Raw genomic sequence first — 20,064 nt, 5'->3', positions numbered from 1 at the left:
ATTGCTCGTGGCCCTCGCAGGCATGCCATAGAGTTTTACTGTGGTCTCTGCACATTGAGCTTGGCCTGCCAGCGTATTTGCATGAGCCAATTGTGCTTTTGAATGCTTTGTATGGAAACAAATGAGAAATTCGCATCGCCCTGCACTTTCCTTCACTCAAATTCCAGCTTACGTTGTGATTGCACGCAGCACACTAGCGCATGATCTTACCGATTTTTACCATGTCATCTTTCATCACGCACATCTGGAATTTCATCGCCCCCGTTTTGGTTTTGTTCGCCACGTCAATCATGCTGATGGTCAAAGATTTACAGGTAATAGATTCTGGTTTGCTTCGATTTCTCCGTAGTCGGACTGTAACATTGTTTTCCCGCCCTTTGCGCGTTCAGTTATTAAATATTTTTTGCCTAATTCGATTATGCTTTCAGCTGCCGATAAGGGCGCAGTATTCTTTAGACAGTTTAACACTTTATTACCATGCTTTTCCTTTAGAATCGGAGCAGAAAATGAAAAAATAATTAATTAAAAGGCTTATCGGCTAAAACCATGAGATCCAGCTGAATGAGATCCAACTAGAAATCTCTGTGTTTTTTATGAGAGCAAATAAGCTGTGAAAGTAAACAACTGTATTGCTCTAGAGGTGGCAGTCATTTTGACCTGACCGCGACTCTCTGAAAAAGTCTATAACTCGCATCTCTTCCTGCGAGTTTTCCACTTGTTTTGTTTTCCCACATCCTGAACATTTCCCTCACTATAGAGACTTCTCTCAGAGCTACTTTGTCTTTCCACTGAACTTTAATTTGTGTAGCCATCTGGAGGCGGGATGTGGTCTTCTGATCTTAATGTCTGTCTATCAATCCTCATTTTTTTAGGTGTTTTCTGCTGTGTCCCAAACCACAGCACACTCACAGCATCTGTCTCACATCAAATGCTTGAATAATAACCAGAAGGTATTTGTTTAATTCAACCGATAAGACCTCTCCATCACATTAAGTAATCTTAGATAACCTGCTGAAATAAGTGTGCATGTTTTGTAACTGTATCACTTGTGTTATCTATATTTTTATTATTATTATTATCATTTTAAATGTATCTCAAATTCAAAACACCTGTTTATGTTGGATGCAACAGTTTTTTTGTATAATAATAATAATAATAATAATATTTGTATGTTACTACTACTACAATGGACAAAAAAAATTATTTAGATTACATTTTTTAGTTATGAAATGCCAGAAAATGAAATTAATTAAAAAAAGGAAGAAAGAAAGAACAGAAATTGAAAGAACAATCTGAATTCAAAAAGACAGAATTGTTTCCTGGTAACTTTTTAATTACCATTTTAGTTAAAATATTTAAATATTTATGCTGAATATATTTTACTTAAAATAGTAATGCTACTACTCATAATAATGGAAAAATACAAGTTAAAAAAACAGCTCTAGTCAGCAAACACATTTAAGCAATTTGTCATAAACAGATAAAATATTTCTCTAAATCTACTTTCTAAATCTATTTACTAACAAATGTTTAATAATAATTATTGAAAGTTTCTTTATTTATTTATTACTCAAAGGACTATATTCAAACACGCATTTAAAATAGGCAACCTTCACACTCTCATTGCTGCAGTCTTATTAACAGCCCTTCACTTTCTCTAGTGATGGTGTTGACCTCTGGATCACTAAGTTTCCATAATGTGCCTCTAAGGGTTGACCCGAGCAAAGGGAGGATGGGGGACATGAGGGGGGGGCACAGGAAACAGAGCAGCCCTGACAGACACGCCACTGATCCCAGACACTTTTCAACTGCATTAAGAGAAACTGTTTTCCTCCGCTGGAGCAGAACAGGACAACCTTCATGTGACAGATAAAACTCATGCTGCTCTCAGATGATGGTTCATACCTTTTATGGGCCTCTTTCTGAACTAAATTAAATTAGACCCTTTCGGCAGAGATGCTGCAGGGAGTAATGTCCACAGTTCATCCACAAACTAAAATCCTGCCATCACTGATTCACCTATACGTCATTCCAGACCTGTAAAAAAGTGTGTTTTTTGAAGGTCCTAGGGTGCAAAACGACCATAAATGTGGTCCATGTGACAAACACTGACTCCAGAAGCCATAGGATAGCTTTGCATGTGGAACAGACTGAAATGTATTCATTGAAAATCTTGACATCCAATCTAGTTCTTTGCATGAGAGAAAAAGTGACATCCAGTCTCTGAACAAATCATTCAACATTCATTTAGTCAAATCTTTTCAATGAATCGTTTGATCCACTTCACAAAACCGGTCTGAATGATCTGCTCACAGCAGTTATCGCTAGAGAGAAGGATTTTCAGTGAATAACGACTTACACGTTAGACACAGTGTGATCACGTGGCTTCAGAAGACTTCATATACAATGCACAAGTCATATGGACTACTGCTTTATAACTTTAAAGTAGTTTTTGTCACCAGTCCTTAGTCACTTTTAAATGAAAAAGAAATGCTGTGCTATTCTTCAAACGTTCGTATTCTGTGTTCTGCGAAAGAAAAAGGTCAGACGGGTTTAAAACCATAATAACAACTTTTCTTTTCTATTTCTACAACTATTCTATTAATGATGTCGTGGCAGCTCAGGGAGAAAAAACAGCACCCTCAAGTAGCTGATATTTCATTCTAACTTACATTTTTTATAACTTTCAATACTTTCATGGATGAATCTGTTGACAATTTATTATCGTTTATTCAAAATGCATGACAGAGGGTCTCTCGCCAGATTTTGAATACACTTTGTGACTTGTGTTTGTGGGCCGGACGGGTTCTCTAGATTTGGAAGGGGGCTGATTTGTGGTCACAGTGTGCACGGGGATGAACCGCTCTTCCTGGGAGAGCTGGCTCAAAAAGCACTTGGGGGGGGGTGGGGTGCAGGCTTCCTGGTCACCCGAGGAAACCCCCTATCTATCACTGAGAGCACAGTAAAGAATGTGTCTACCATGCCAACATGGAGAGCTAAAGAGATCTCGCTCAAGGACATTTATTGAAGTGGAATAACAGAGTAATGGTTCAACAGAGCAGCTCCTCTCAAACTGGAAAACAGGCTGTTTTCTGCAGGCTGTCAGGATGTCCAAATAGAGCAAGAACATTTTGAGACGGTTCCAGGTGAAATGGTTCACCTTGGCAGGAAAACAAGCTTAAAAACTGGCCAGATTTCCTATTCATTTGCAGGTTGTTATGTGCTGTGGTGAATCTGAATGCATGCTTGTACATAAATCCTTCACATAAAGTGCTTTACTGTGCTGTGTAAACGATGATATCAGCACTGACTGCTTGTAGGAGCGCCAGCAAACGTATGTAAATGCATGCAAAAGACCTGTTTGTTTATTCTGTGCATATTGTGTGCTGGTCTGGGTTTTGTTGTAGGAAAATGAACCCCACCTGCCAAATCTCATTATATAAGTAATTACTCATCTCCCTCCAGGCATGTTTTTTTTTTCCAAAATAGCATAGACAAGAAATTAAATGTTTATGTTCCTTAAAATGTAATGTATTCCTGTGATGCAAGTTGAAAAGTTTTGTAATATTTTTAATGATAATTTAATGTAGGCTTGTGCATATATACGTGTGCTTTGTCTTGTAATATGATACAAGGTCGTAAAAAACTGAAATGCTGTTTAAACTACACTGCTGTCACCGTTTATAACACTTACATATCATTTAATTTAATTGGGGATTCATCTAGCTTACTTTTTGTCATTGAACAGCATAAATCATGGAAGAAGATCAAGAACATGGTGCATTGGTCACCGTTTGTGATGTCCTTCAAGAAAAAGTACCCCTGGATCCAGTTGGCTGGCCATGCAGGTAGGCCTCAAAAAGGAGGTGTACGTTATATAACTTTTCATGAATTAAAGACAGTTAATACACTCAAAAAGTATAGTGTAAATTGCAATAGTAGAAAGTTAATTTATGGTAATGCTTACATTTTATCACCCATTGTGGTAATGCTAAGAATGAAGTGCTATGCTGTTTGTCTCTGCAGGCAATTTTAAGGCAGGGGCCAATGGTCGCATCCTAAAGAAACACTGTGAGTGTGAACAGCAATGTCTCGACAGGCTCATGAGAGATGTGCTAAAGCCCTATGTTCCTGCTTACCATGGAGATGTAGAGAAGGATGGAGAGAGGTACAATCAGATGGAGGACTTGCTGGCAGATTTTGACCTACCCTGTGTCATGGACTGCAAGATGGGCGTCAGGTCAGTTGTACGATGTCTTATTTTACTTTAAAAACCCTAGTTATGATTCACCTAAAACAACCTAGAAATGACCCAGAACAGCCTAGAAACCATATAGTAATATTTTGCAGAAAACAACTCTAGTAAGAGAACTGAGAACACCACTGGTAAGACCTAAAAAAACAGTCATAAAACACCTAGTAACAACCTAAAACACCTTCCAAGCAACACATTAATAACCACTTATTAATGCTCTCTATCCTTGTAACTCCAGAGTTTTATCTTCAACTTCACTTTTTCTAGCGTAGATACACTTTATTAGAAGTAAACCAATAAAAAAAAATCCCACTTTATATTGTGTCTCTAATACCTGTATAGTAACTAGATGTGCACGTAGTATGCAACCACAGTGTATTCACAAATTGGTACATAGTCTCTAGAGCTGTAATATTTTTGTTACTACACACATATAACAACCCTCAGAATGGTACGTGTAATAGAACTGTATTTATCATACAGCTTATAATTACCGGCCCGACCCTGTCTTTTTCCCCCATCTACCCCCATCTTATACTACTGTTTCAGCTATTAAAAATAGTTCAGTTTTGAGTGCAATGGCAAAATAATAATAATTTTTTTTAAATCATTATGACTTGCCTAAAAGAAAATCTCTAGATATACTAAAACAGTTCAAGCATATAACAATGTTTAAACATTAAACCTGTGCTGTAAGAATAAAGCGTGCTCTGCAGGACTTTGGGCCACCAGCGCAATCACTTTATAGCATTTTATAGTCTTCACCGTCAATTTTTCCAATAAAGGTAAGAGCAATACATCATTCGGAACTGTAAAGGGTCTTCTTTTATTTGTGTGCACTGACAATATAAACAAAAAGTGGTTTTGTATAATAAAGAAAACAAACGCTTTATGCCTTCTCGTTTTGAACAGGAGCGCTTCACAAAAATGAACCGAAACTGAGTAAAAAGACAAGATAAATATATCTATAGAAAGTTGTAAATGACCACACAATGAAATAAAATGGGCATGCATCTGAGCGCAGAACTCTTCATCTGCTGCGAGACACTGAACACCGCCGAGCTGCTCTGAATTGCGGAGCGTTGTCTCGTGGTGTATCCACCAGCATTTTTTTTTATCACTAATTAATGGATGTTTCAAATAAGGAGGAGCCCAAAACAGGCCCAAAGCCCGGCCTGCGTCTGACATATGACGTGAAATTTGGCTCTAATATGCAAGTACAAAAGTCTAACAGGACATTGGTAACAACACTTTTTCACTTCACTGAGTACTTGTGTAGCATGAATTATATAACTATATTTTGTAAGAACAAGATAACTGGAACAGGGGGTGATCTAGGGGGTAAAGATGAGCAGGTTTAGGGATGCACAGTGGGAGGAGTTGGTGCACCACTGTAATACTAGTGTACTAACTACAATTTATATGTAAAGCCTAACTTATTGGCCACAGCTGTGTAACATCAGAGTAATTACATGGTAAAGCCATAGGAATTGTCTACTTAATAAAATGTGTAACACATTCTTTACCAAAAAGCGTTTCTTTTCATTAACAAAACGTGTTATTACCAATGTCCTGTTACACGTTTGTACTTATGTATACCATTAAGTGGGTTGTTACATGTGTGTGTAGTAATACAAACATTAGAGCTGTAGATACATATGTAATCAAACTGTGGTTACATACTACATACACATATACTTACTACATAAGTACACGAGTATTAGGGACATGTGATATAAACCCTCATTGGACTTCAAACTGAAAACAGTGTCTTGTCCTTTGTGTAAAAAAAAGAAACGATTCACCTCTAAAACACTAATAAAACATAGAAGATGAAAGATAAACGAACACCAGAACCCCCCAAGAATATTCATCTTTTCTTATCTTGCGACACGTCCACTGCTGAAAATCTAGTATGTTACTTTAAAATGAATAGTTCCATTCACCCATTATTTGTACAGATGTTATACATTCCAAGCACCGCAGAACATAAAGCAGGACCTCCTTCCCCGGAGATCCGACAGAGGAGCAGCTCTGCGTCCTCTAATCGGCTGAAAGATAGCTGTGCTTGTTTGCAACTGGTGCAAGGAGACCTCGATACACATCGCCCATCACTCCCCCCCTCCCATCCCCACTCTCACAGCTCGACTTTCTCATCTCTGTTTGCTGTTACAAGCCTGACCGAATCACAGCCGCAGACATGGACAAATATAGTGATAACCAGATGGTCAGGATATTAACAGAACTTCTGCTGGCCTGTCCAAATAAAACAATGTGATACTTTCAGATTCAAGCAAATTCAGGACTCTTTTCGGTGTTTACCGAGACATATCGAGCCGTAGAACAAAATGAGAATAAATATTTAGTTTTCACGCATTTAGCTAATTAGGCCAACTGCATTATATAGCGCACTACACATTTCAACAGAACATGATTGATGTTGCGACAAGTTCAGTGAGAGAAACCGAGCCATCGGGTCATTTTTCTCCTGCAGGACGTATCTGGAAGAGGAGCTGACGAAAGCCAGGAAGAAGCCTAGCTTGAGAGCGGACATGTACCAAAAGATGATCGAGGTGGACCCCGATGCACCCACGGCACAGGAGCACGAACAGAAAGCAGTCACTAAGCCGCGCTACATGCAGTGGAGGGAAACCATCAGCTCCACCGCCACGCTAGGCTTCCGGATCGAGGGAATCAAGGTTGTTCATGAAACTTTTCACAACTTCTCTTGAGATCTGTGTAGACTAATGAGGAGAAATTGCAAAAAAGAAAGAAAACTGAAAGATCTTAGGTTTTACATATTCCCTTAATAATTTGCTTTTTAAGGAACATTCCGGGATTTAAGCAGTTTTTGGATTTAAAACAATAATATTGATTACTTTTGACCTCAATTACTTAAAAAAAATCTGGATAACAGTGAGGCAATTGTAATGGAAGCGAATCAGGATGTTAAAAATACCACTGTTTTACGTACAGCCACGGGACATAAAAATATGAATTTTAACAAGATTTAAGTGATAAAAATGCATATTAACCTTTCTATGTAATGTTATATTAACTTTAACTTAATGGCCATTATATTGAAATACCATAAAAACCAGAATGACTCAGAAATTATGATTTAAAAACCTATGCAGCTCAAATAATAACAAAAACATGACACAAGAACGAATATTATTTACTTCGATTTTCTACGTAGCGTTGTATTTGACCATAAAACGTCAGCAGTAAAACAACAGCAAGACGATAAAACACCCTAAATCAACTAAAATTATAAAGAAAAAATGTACAGCTCAAATAATAGACATGCTTTCACAAGTGTGACCCTTAACAACAAAACCGGTCATAAGTATTACAGTTATATTTGTAGCAGTGGCCAAAAGTTAGGGATGCACCGACATTTCGGCCACCAAAAATTGTCGGCTGAAACTTGCATTTTCCTTGTCATTGTGCGGTTTGACACTCCACTCAGTTTTTATGATCAATGAATGTGCTTCTGCTCGTATAGTAGCCTATCGCTCATGCTCAAAGTCCGCTCATATAACGTGCCCACAGGAAATTTCTATGTAGTATACTTGTTCCAGATTGCAACAGCGCTACTGTGCTGTAACATGCTGTAGTACAGCGGACGCTACCCTCTCGTGAGGCCATGCTCTGTGCTCTGATAATAATAGCTTTGTGGGATTATACATTATTTGGACAATTAGTTATATCTGATTCAGTTGCATTGAATTGAATAAAAATGATCGCTATTTAATATTAAGGTAACACTTTACAATAAGGTTCTATTAGCTGAGGTGTTAACTAACATGAACGGCCAATAAACAATACATTTATTACAGTATTTATTTGTCTTAATGTTAGTTAATGATAATACAGTTGTTCACTGTTAGTTCATGTTCATTCAGACTGCATTAACTGCTAACAAGCACAACTGTTGATTTTAATAATACATTAGTAAATGTTGCAATTAAGATTAACCAAGATTAATAAATAACTATAAAATAGACAAGCTTTCACACAACAATTAATCTACATTGTAAAAATGAAATCCTTTTTTATCAAATTGCAAGCTTCACAATTCAGCTTTTGCGCATTATAAGTGTCTCACTTCACCTCAATTTTTGCATTTATTTTTAAAAGCGAGCAGAAATGTTTTATTTTTTGTAAGAGTGAACGTTATGCCACTACTAATGCTGTTGATTGAGCTTAACTTGAAGCGTGAGTTGATGAAAGGGATCGTTTATCTTTCTATCCGGGGAATCACGACAGTCTTTTAATTAGATCCCGGAATTCAGACCGAGGTGAAGAGGCAGGATCGGCCTTTTTCAAGGGGTCGATCGTGCCTGAATGTTCCTGTCATACACACAGCCTGTTTGTGGCACGTCCTTTGAGCTCAACATCAGTCGGTGACAGGCCGCGGCTCTCACAACGTGATTTCAGTTCTGTAATTCCGGCCTACCGCACGCAGCCTTAAATACACCCTCATGGAAAATGTCAAAAAGACTCGAAGCTTGAAAACCTTTGGCTAATTAAGCCAAACCAGGCAGCCGCGATTCCATTAACACGCGGAAGAGGAGATTAGAAAGCTTATGTTTGGTCTCTGTCATGATTTTCCAAAATAGATCTTTGTTAACCAGAGCTCTGCAGATGTCTTGTATGAATAGGGAAAGATTGCTTCTTCTTTTACACTTTCCATTAGCACAAAGGCCAGGTTCCCCTGTCTTTCTCTCTCTCTTTTTACTTTTGCAGATGGGGGATGCCCTGGGCTGCTCTAAATAAAGTCTTTTCTGAATAATAAGCAGACTTCTGTTATGTCTGTGGCTGAGCTGCCTATTGTTTGATTTATTATGTCTACGCCTGTTGTGACTATTGTCTTAACTACGAAGCGCTTTAATTCGCCCACAGTCTATCAATATCACGTTGCCTCAGAGATGTTTACTAAAGCACGTATCACTGCTACTATTGCACATGTTATTTCAACAAATACTTACATGGTACTAATATAAAATAATCCAACTAGGCTTTCAAACCACACAAACACCCTAGAAAACACCAGGAATGTCATAGCAGTTCATAAAAAACTCTACATATCACCTAAACGCAACATAGAGTACCTTAGCAACCACCAAACACACCATAGTAACCACCTAGAACACACTGGTTTTATGAGTTTAACGAAACGCTAACAAATAATTAAAAAATGACATGCATGTCATGTGACCTTAACCAACATCAGAGAACCATGAACATGCAAAAGAGGAAATAGGGAGAATTAAAATATGTATAAATTATTGCTATTGTGTAAATATGTAATCATGTAATCCAAAAAAGCAGCGTGATCACAATTATCACATCAGTTATAAACTAACAATTATAAGAAGTTGCAATTAACTTATTTTTTTATTCAGGGCTCATAGTTTCCTTATATGGTCAGAACACGTTTCTTTTTATGCGCAGACTGTAAACATGACTTACGAAAACCTCATGAGGCTCAGGTTTTTGCAACAAAAAAAAAAGTTTGTTTTGGCACAAACGTATCAAACATGTGCTGATCTTTCTTTGACCGGCACAAACAATTCTTCTTCCTCTCCTTTTTACAGAAAGAGGACGGAACGGTAAACAGGGACTTTAAAAAGACCAAGACCCGAGAACAAGTGACCGAGGCCTTCCAAGACTTTGTCAAAGGAAACAAAAACATCCTGGTAAGCTCGTGCTGGTGTTTATGTGCTTTTCGGGCCTTCTGCGGATTATAAAGTCTCCTGTGGCACACGAAGGGGAAGCGAGTGACAGGTGGAGCTACTCTCTCATTAAACCCCCCCCCCAGGGCGGTTTGTGAAACTTAAGGGTTTCCTTTGTGTGGTGATGCCCCTTTAGGGTTGTATTGTTTGAAAGCTCACCTGCTGCCAGGGAAAACCACTCTTCCAGTTGCACACAAACTTGATTATATTACAGAGAAATACACACATGCAAATACAAAGCGCTTTGCATAATGCTGCGGTTGACACATGACTGTCATGTGTATTCTTGTGACATTAAAGTACTGTAAATGTAATCTTAACAGGTTTAAATATTAATAAGATGTTTGCACCTTGCACAAAGAAATGATATTCATGGCAGGATTCCCATGTTGTAACAGGGTGTTTCCTTTAAAGTTCAGCCTTATAGACAAACAGTTCCGAAAAACTTCTCATGGAGCATTTATTTAACCCCATGTTTGTCCACAGTGTGTCCTGGAACTTGATGCGCATCCTGATCCTCCGTGATTAGTTTGACAAATGTGCGGTAGATTTTTACAGAGGAACCTGCTTTTACTTTCACAGTAAATATACGATCAACGACCGCTGATTTAAATTTTGAAATAATGTAATATTGCAGAGTATTAGACGGAGTGTGTGACTGTATGATCTGATAGGACACTAACGATTGCAAATGAAGACTTACAACACCGAAATGTTGTATTAAATCTCTGTTTAGTTTCTAAATATACACTCGAGTTAATCAGTGATTCAGCCTTTATTCATGTTTTTTCATTTATTGCAAGTATATGATTTTTTTTTTTACTTTATAGAATTTATCAATCTATGTTTAGATTTTAATTAATGAATAGTGTTCAAATGTTACATTAAATAGTGTTAGTTTTAAAAAAAATCTGAATATTAAAAATGCATTGCAACATATAGAAATTAAGATTTTGATTAATAAATGTTGGAAAGGTATTTTTAGCAATTAACTAATGTTAACATGCCGAAATTTATTACAAAATGTGATGCTTATTTTTTATAAGTTGAACAAAGAAAGGATAAAACATATCTTTATATCTGCTATATGCATTATTTGATCATAAACATATTTTATAACAGAATTTCAAGCATCAAAACAACTATTTTAATAGATAATTTTAAAAAGAACTACAAAAGACTTCACTTAAATGTCATTCATTGTAGCAGTAGTTTTAATTATATAAATTGAGTGCAGTCAAAAATAAACGTTTTTGCTTACATAAGACATGGGTGTGTATATTTATACCATATATATATATATAAATAGACACACATGCATGTATATATATTTAACACTAGCGCTATTTTAAATAAAACAAAAAAAATTATCATCACCTTTTCTTATATATTTTAATAAATACAGGTCGGAATAAGCATGTTGTTTAATTTTTACATAAATGTATTTTACCTTAAATAAGAGGCAAATATTTTGTTTTCATATATTTTAAATTTAATATAATACTAATAATATTAATATTTGTAAACTTAATTTTGATGCAGACACTGAAATGGGACATATACATGTATATTTACTGTAATGCAAAAAATATTTATTTTGTTATTTATTACATTACATCTTTCTGTTACATGCAGGCTATTTTAGTCTTTACTAAACGTTCACACTTTGTCTCTTTTCCTTCAGCATTCCTATCTGAACCGACTGAAAGAGATCAAGGACACTTTGGAAATGTCGCCGTTTTTCAAAACGCACGAGGTATTCATTTTAAAATCATTTTAAAACACGTTGTCTGCACTTAAGACCGTGGAGGAATAAGTAAACGCAACCTTTTATGTGGAAGAATAATACACAATAGCATCTATGCAAAGACCGGCTCCGAAGCGACGGTCTGATCACGCTGGACGCTCAAAGCCAGGACAGCAACCGAACCGTATGCGTTACACAACCTTTGATGGACATTAAAGACAAATATTCTAGACGCACTCCATGCATCGTCGGTGTCAGAGCTTTGTTTTAATACAAGGAGGTAGAACAGGCTATGCAAACACATTTGTTCACATTAATAGATAACAAAAACAAACTGCATGGTGGAAAAACAGGGCACGGTTCTATCTGTTTAATAAGTGAGCGCGTGTTTGCAGCACAAACATAAAGGAAACAGGATATTTGTGTCTACTGTGTCATGTTTACACTAGCATTAGCGATGAAGATGCGACATCCAAGGAACAGACTCTGGCATTGAACGCATTTCCGTTTTGTGCGTGTGTCCCATCTCTTCAGGTGATTGGCAGTTCTCTACTCTTCGTCCATGACAAACGGGAGCAGGCAAAAGTGTGGATGATAGACTTTGGGAAGACTACTCCGTTGCCGGAGGGGCAGGAGCTGAGCCACAGGGCCACTTGGGTGGAGGGAAACAGAGAAGACGGCTACCTCTACGGCCTAGACCACCTCATAGACATTATTTCCGATATGCTAACTTCTAAACCTCCACTAGAGTAAGAGGACTCTTCTTCTCTCCCTCCTGCACTACAGTTCAAGTCCTCGCTGGTTTCCCCTAAAGCTGTCCTAACCGATCGCCCCGTCTCACCAAAACCGAAAATTAGAAAAAGAGCGTGTATGTTTGTAAACTTGTAGATGCTGTACATATAGTGTAAATGCCAGTGTTTTAGTTCAGAAGATGTGTGAATAGGATTTTTTTTGCAGCTAGCGCTTTAACAGGCAGGTGAATCTTAAAGCCACACTCCCTTAATGTGCGTTCTTTTCAACATGCTAGTGTTACGGGAAAAGTGTAAAGCACTTACAGCTATGTTTTACTCTGTGATCGTTTTAATGTTTTGTTTTTAGATGCTGCAGAAAAATTTGCCTTGTTTTTTATTTTACACCTGGACACCATTTTTTTCCGGGAAAAAAATCTAAATTTAAAACATAACAATCGGATCGACCAATAGACGTTTGAGATATTTATGTTTACGGGATTCTAACAATATTCAATTGTTTTACAGTTTTTTTTTTTACCCTTTTAACATAAAGTAGCGTAAAAATACATCATTTATACTGAGTGCCTTTTGTAGAACAAATTCTCCCATTTGGTGGATGGTCTTATGTTGTGCTTTATATTTAAATTCTTCATATTGACATTCCTTAAATTCAGTTGCCTTTTTTGTGCCTAAGTAGGGCTGGGTATCAACACAGATTCTCCAAATCAATTTTTTTTTATGCAATACGATTCCGATACATTAGGAGTATACATCATTTTAGTTTTACCGTCTATTCTCTCTCCGGTAATGAGAAACAACACCTTTTGGGAATCAAGCTAGAAGTCTGCAATTGATTTTTAGTCTGCTAAAAATATGATCTGGCTCTAGCAGTCACGCTGTATGTTTCTGACTCACTAATAAGATTAAGATTCATACATGAGAAAGATGTTCCTTGTCATCATTTCGTAGGACATGGCCATTTTTCTGAACTGTGACACACTGACAACTATGGTATTAAAAATATGATTACTTTTTCAGTGTCCTTAAAGATTTAAGCAGCAGGGTGTAAAGTCGAAGTAAAGGCCCGTCTGTTTATTGTAAGCGTGCACTTCAGTTTTGTTGCGTGCTGCTTTAAATGCTCAAAAATGGATTCTGATTGGCTCTCAACAATTTTTATCATTCATCGGCTGGAAAAAGTACTTTCGAAAGTTATACCAAGGACATTTTTTCTCTATCGTTACAGTTTTGCAGCAGACTCTGCTATACGTTTACATTTCGAACGATTTTTACAATTAAAATGATTTTTTTTGCGTTATCCTTGCTGTGACTTTAGACAGTGCCATCTGTAGGATAGTGCGATGCAATATTACAAATTGAATCAGAATCATTCAAATGAACATCATGATTAATTGGAAAATCTTTATTTTTACTCAGCCCTATGCCCAACCAGCCTAAAATAAGAAACGCGTGCCAAGGTTTATTCTCAGGAAGTGGCTCCAATTCAAGAAGACTTTAAATCAGTCTCATTTTTGTCTTTGAAACAAGCGAGTGCTGCAAACGTCGCTATAGTGCCCTTGTCTATTTGCTTAAAATAAGAACTTTTGTTCAAGGTAAAATAACATTGCTTTAAATACAGACTGTCACCTTGCACATCTGTTGACCAAAAATTACAACCATTCCACACAAGTTCAAACAATGTGAATAGTCACGAGAGCCTTAAGTAACGTTGTTCTTCCTTTGAAAAGTGCCTGAAGGCGCCGCTCGAATGCTGACTCGCCACTCTTCAGAGCGCATCATGTTTGAGAGAGGTGATTGTTGTTTGCATGACTATTTGCCATGCAAATGAACCATCCCTGCATACCCCCAAACAATGAGATAATGCTCCAAGCAAAATATCGCCGGAGATAAAAACTAATTTGTTGGTCAGTATGGAAACCATGTGCTGACACCAGCATAAACGCAATCAGTGATTAGTGGTTGTTGATTTAGCCCAGAGCGAGGAACACCTAGGGCAGACCTATATGTCGGGACGTCAACGCAGAGAGGCAGAGAGGTTATCGAGAGGCCTCCAACCAAATGTCACCGCGTGTTTTTACCCATCATTTATTTATGATGAGATTTCGTTGTCGTTAAATGACCTTTTACGAATGCAAAAGGGAACAGAGAGGACAAAAGGTTAGCGGGCGGTGTGGAAACGTTTTTCAAGTCGCTGTCCCACAGCCACGTTTCCCTAAACATGCTTAAAATGGGTAGGAAAAATGAAATAGGTCAAATCATAGCTGCTGTAAGTGATTTTTTAATAGGCCTAACGCGTGTAAACTGTCCTCGCTACCTGACTATGGGAGAAATAATTCTGGTTCTGTAATCAACCACAAAATTGCTGCTGGTGAGCCAAGAGAGAGAAAATATCTAATTATATGAAAAAGAAATACAGCCCTAAAAATGTGGCTCATATAAAAACATACATGACACAATGAAACGCTTGCTAGGAAAAATAACACTTCTCTCTTCTGGCAGTGCAAACAGCCACGGAAACGCTGTTTGTTAGTCAAGAGAGAGGAAAACTTCTTTAATATTTGTTTTCGAGAAACATACCTCCCGCTATATTCACGGTGTGTCACTAACCTGATGAAGAAAGAAAAAGGAGACTTGTTTGGAAACCAAAAATACTTTTAAATACAATGGCTTACAGCAGCTTTAATCGGGTCTAAGAGGTTTCGGGCTTATTTATTTTTTTACCGAAATTACGTTTTTTCCAAAGTAAATCTTAAAGCCTTTCTCCCCACACAAACTTAAAAATTGAAGTAGGGCTTCCCCTGCTGTTTATGGTGCTGTATTACAGAGAACAAACAAAACTGACCCAAGTCCTTCTTCTTGCCCTGAATGTTTTACATTTCATGCCATTTGTGAGAGGTCAAAAACTGTGGGAATTTCTAGTGGTGTCATACGTATACTTATATTTATATTTTGTTACATTTTGCACAAGAACACTAAATGTAGCTGCATTGTTTTTTCTTTTCTTGTTTGTTTGGCTTTACCTCCCATGTCTTGGTGATATAGCGGTTCACTGTAATGTAAGCTAAGCTCACTGCTGTGTAAAAAAATGTGCAAATGTCTTCAGAGTGTGCTCTGTCTCTTTAAAAAATAAAACTTTGAAACCAGTGACATTTGACCGCGTTGCATTATGTTATATCAAAGCCTTGCTGCCCAAGGAACATTATTAATACAGCTCAACCCTGCTATATGTCTGCCATAATGCAGGAATGAATTATTATTGCACAATTTTGTCAGATACATTTGTCAAACACATGATTTGGCTTTTACTTATGGATGTTTGTGTATCTTGTGATTTAACAGGTTAATTAATTACAGATTAAGAAAATAATGAATAATCAAAGCCTTTCACAAATTTAAAAATACTATTTTTTCATATTGCACATTATAATGCTGTGCTTCCAAAATGTTATGTTTTTTTAATTTATTCTTTAGACAAATTAGTATGGAACTATAATACCGACAATTTATTGCCTGTCAGACATAACTTAAAAAGGAATCACTGATTTATTGACAGGATTTATTTTAATATATCTGCAAGTTCTACAGGCTGACATTGGGACATTTTACTCAACACTTCTCAGCCAAAAGTATCTAGAGACCTGAACAATGTACCCAATTTATGATATATGAAAATGTATTTGAAAACCAAGAGAATTAAAGGAATAAATTAAACCAACGGGACCTTTTTAACTTATGAAAGCAATATTATTGATAGAGGACTTGTATATTATGCAGTATCTTGACTCAGTTGTACACTTCTAAAAATGTTAAATAATGGACTGGAGTGATGCAGTTGACTTGTGGATTATCGTGGTTTTTATGTTTTTTATCAGCTGTTTGGACCCTTTCACTGCAGATGATCCACTGGTGATGCTAAATTTCTCTAGGAAGGATGTATTTTTAACCATAGTGTATTTATTTTTTAGTATATTTATAAGAACTGACATAAATACCAACTGACGTAAATACCAAAAAGTAAGTTACATGGTATACCTTAATAATCTTCAAACTGGTATGCTGTAAATAGCAACCTATAATAAATGCAAGTTCTTATTCTATCAAAGTGAACAGTTGCCACCTAGCGTCCCTTTCGTTTAATGCACTGACATAGTCTAAACCTTATCCATTTTTCTCCCCCCAAAACACTTCCTCTTGACATTGAGACACTTAAAACAGATAAGGTTTAGTCAGTAATACACACCAGCAGTCTGACCTGATCAGATGTAGGCTATTAGCATATGGTGCAACAGAGACTGAGCAAATAAAACTATTTTTATCAGCCGGCATAAATAGTGGAGGTTAAGCTTTTCCTTTTTCTTTTTTTTTTATTTATGCCCTCGAATAAACTGGACTTCCTTATTTAGTCATGCTTGGACTGAGTCACACCACTGGCAATGAGCCTCAGAAATATTAGCCTGGGGAGCAGGGAGCTTGGAGTGAGGCCATGTTCAAGAGTCAGGAAGCCAACCGCCCACCAGCCTCACACACAAATCTTTACTAATAAAAAAGCACCATACAGCAAAAACATTCAAAAATGTATGAAGTCCTTGACCCAGAGCGATATTCTACCCACAAAGCACCGGCATGAGAAAAAAATATATTCAGTCATACGAGTCAAACTTCAGAGCAGCAGCACAGAGAAGTATGCAGAACTCTGGAGAGACAAAGATTATAAGACACCAGAATTTTGGCCAAACTTTAGACATGATTCAGAAAGAGTATCGACTAGCCTACTCTCTGAATGGAAGAAGAGAACACTGATAAGGTTTAACTGGCGTAGCATTTGATCTATAGATCGAATTTGCATTCATCTTGTGTCTAATCATGACTGATACACAGAAAACGATAAAGAGCTTTAATTCAACACCTTGTACTAATCAATAAATGTGACACACACATACACAGGCCATAATAAAAAAAATTAAACACAGTCTATGTGTGAAATATTATGGCGTAGAAATGTGTACGTTTTACGGGTTTAGCTTCCGGTGTCACCCGCGTCCGTGTTTTAGCTGTACAAAACAGTTCGTTTTGCTGCTTGATATTGAAACTTGGTGTGTCTTATCATGTTATTTTAATGTATTACCTTAATTATGAACGCACAGGTTTGTAGTGCAAACAGTTGTACCGTTTACTAATCATTGTTATTCTCCTCGTCATTTACCTTTAGCGGCTAATAAACCGTTGAAGAAAAAGGTGGATAATGGGCTATGCATGATAATAACCCAATGCCAATTAAATTAAGTCAGTTTGGGCCACAGATCTAGCGCTCATCTGGCTATTTGTTTGTCTTACCTGTACCTTGTTTATTCGACATTGTCGCCGCCTTGAGACTGAGTTCAAGAATCAATCAAAGTGATCAGGATTGATATTATTGCAACCACCCGCCATGTTTAATCCAGGCAGTTACAGTTTGAGCCGGTAGATGGCGCCATACGGTTTTCGGGCCTTCAGTAGCCTAACTATGATTATTATTATATAGGCTACTGTGGTATTTTAAATTAAAATCTTTTTTTTTCTGTGATTATTATTATATGGGCTACCGTGGTGTTTTAAATCAAAATCTTCATTTTCAAAAAAATGTGTTACATATGAATATTTCTATTTTAAGTAGACCTATATTTAAGTGTATTTGTGTGTTCTTCGTGTGTAAGAATGTTAATGTATATTTATTTTAGTTTAGTTCCCTATATGGACCTGTGGAATGTTTGCTTACATTTGTGATCTCATCACAGATACATACGTCAGTGGGAACTGCGTCTGCTGCATTCCTCTGCATCCAAGACAGTCTGGGAATGGAAGAGAGATTTCAGTAGTTTCTGCAAACATGCATGCTGATTAAAAAGTGATTAAAAATGTCTGTATCTTTTCAGAAGCCTAAAATCCCGAATAGATATTAAACTAGATGAGAGGGTGCATCCTGTGAGTAGGAAGAAATTTGAATTATTTTTTATTATATAAAATAATACATAAAACATTACAGCTATTTTGAGTTTTTCCTTTCATTTTTGTTCCAAAAAGCCTAAAATCCCGAATAGATATTAAACTAGATGAGAAAATATGAAATACATAACCATTTCTAAATGTTGGCTTTAATTTTTTTTTTTTTTTTTTTTTTTTTTTGTGGTAGCTACTTTAGAAGAATTAAAAGTATTATTAGCATATATGCGGGTGCATCCTGTGGGTAGGAAGAAATTGGAATTATTTTTTATTATGTAAAATAATACATAAAACATTATTACAGCTATTTTGAGTTTTTTCTTTCATTTTTGTTCCTATTTAGTGAGCCACTGTAGAATGATTTAACCTAAGTGCACCATCTGCTGGCTCTTCAAGGAATAACAATTTTAGTTTTCAAAAAAGATGTACAGAAATATAGCCCATTAGGTGAATTAAACATGCAATGCATGTGTGTAAATATGATCGTAAATTCAGATTAGTGGCAACAATGGCTTACGCTACTGTTGTGACATTTTCTGGCAATAATGTTAAAATGTTAAAACATTTTTTTTCTAGCACTGAAAAAATGTTGAGAAGTGAGGGTGAGGTATTCAGCCCCATTTGGTGATACAGGAAGTTTTCCTCCCCCAACTGCAACCACCCACTCTTGTATACTAGTGAGGAGCTTGACATCTAAAATGAGCCTAGTCTTCATTTCTTAGTGCTTGAGGTTATAGGTGCCCAAACCAAGCCAGTTGATTTGTCAAACTTTAAAATACATTTTATCATTTCTGAAGTAAAACGTACAAAGTCGCAAACCGTACCATCAAAAGCGCTTTTACGATAATTAAAACCGCAGCAAGCGCGTGAGGCTGCCATGGCAACCGGGTACACTGCACGCGAATTATTGTAAAGTCTGCGCTGTCTGGTCTGTTACGCTAGCACTAACCACATGGATTGAATGCACCATAAATATGTCTGAAATGCAAAGACATAAGCGCAAGGCAGATTTGAAGCAAATCAAAGAGTGAATCACCCACTGCTTCAAAACAGGTATCTGTTGGACAAGTTAAACACACAAACACATTCAGATTTGAAGCAAATCAAAGTATTTCTATAGTGAATCTCCCACTGCTTCAAAACAGGTATCTGTTGGACAATCTGTCTTTATTGTGGTTAAACACATATGTTGCAAAAAGAAAACAAACACATTTCAGTAGCAGTAATAGCTATTATTTAATCATACCAAATGCGATTGAGAATAATAGCAGATTAATCAGTTCAATCACAGTGGCACCATAGTGGTTTTCTTGGAACAGTGGTTGTGGACAGGGAGTGATTAAAGATGTCTATATAGATACAGGCCAGTCGTGCAGCATATGTTCTCGGTGTACATTATCTTAAACCTCAGGATCTCTCTATTTACCCATCTCTCCTCAGCTGTAAACCAGCTCAGGAGTCTTCATGGTACAGAACAGTTTGTTTAGCATGTAGATCATGAAAGTGTTTGGTTTTACAAGCGCGGCTGTACACATGACATTAAATTGTTTACTGAAACTATTCACGGTGCCTTTGGTTGGTTTTATCACGAGA

At 36.9% G+C, this 20,064-nt stretch overlaps 1 protein-coding gene across 2 annotated transcripts in view; it reads left to right on the top strand.

The window, feature by feature from the left end:
• The window catches only part of itpkb (inositol-trisphosphate 3-kinase B), a 31,547-nt gene extending 15,911 nt beyond the window's left edge, over positions 1 to 15,636 (top strand). For both annotated transcript variants that reach the window (XM_043219776.1, XM_043219777.1), the window contains exons 3-8: positions 3,749 to 3,848; positions 4,027 to 4,240; positions 6,750 to 6,954; positions 9,859 to 9,960; positions 11,681 to 11,752; positions 12,278 to 15,636. In XM_043219776.1, the coding sequence (XP_043075711.1) occupies positions 3,749 to 3,848; positions 4,027 to 4,240; positions 6,750 to 6,954; positions 9,859 to 9,960; positions 11,681 to 11,752; positions 12,278 to 12,496 (912 nt within the window). In that variant the 3' untranslated portion in view covers positions 12,497 to 15,636. The remainder of the gene's footprint in view (positions 1 to 3,748; positions 3,849 to 4,026; positions 4,241 to 6,749; positions 6,955 to 9,858; positions 9,961 to 11,680; positions 11,753 to 12,277) is intronic.
• Positions 15,637 to 20,064: the final 4,428 nt, after the last annotated feature.

Source organism: Puntigrus tetrazona, chromosome 20 (assembly GCF_018831695.1).
Source record: "Puntigrus tetrazona isolate hp1 chromosome 20, ASM1883169v1, whole genome shotgun sequence".
In the NCBI taxonomy this organism is placed as follows: domain Eukaryota; kingdom Metazoa; phylum Chordata; class Actinopteri; order Cypriniformes; family Cyprinidae; genus Puntigrus; species Puntigrus tetrazona.
The sequence above is the reverse complement of the archived record's forward strand: the minus strand, read 5'-3'. Positions and strand labels throughout refer to the sequence as shown.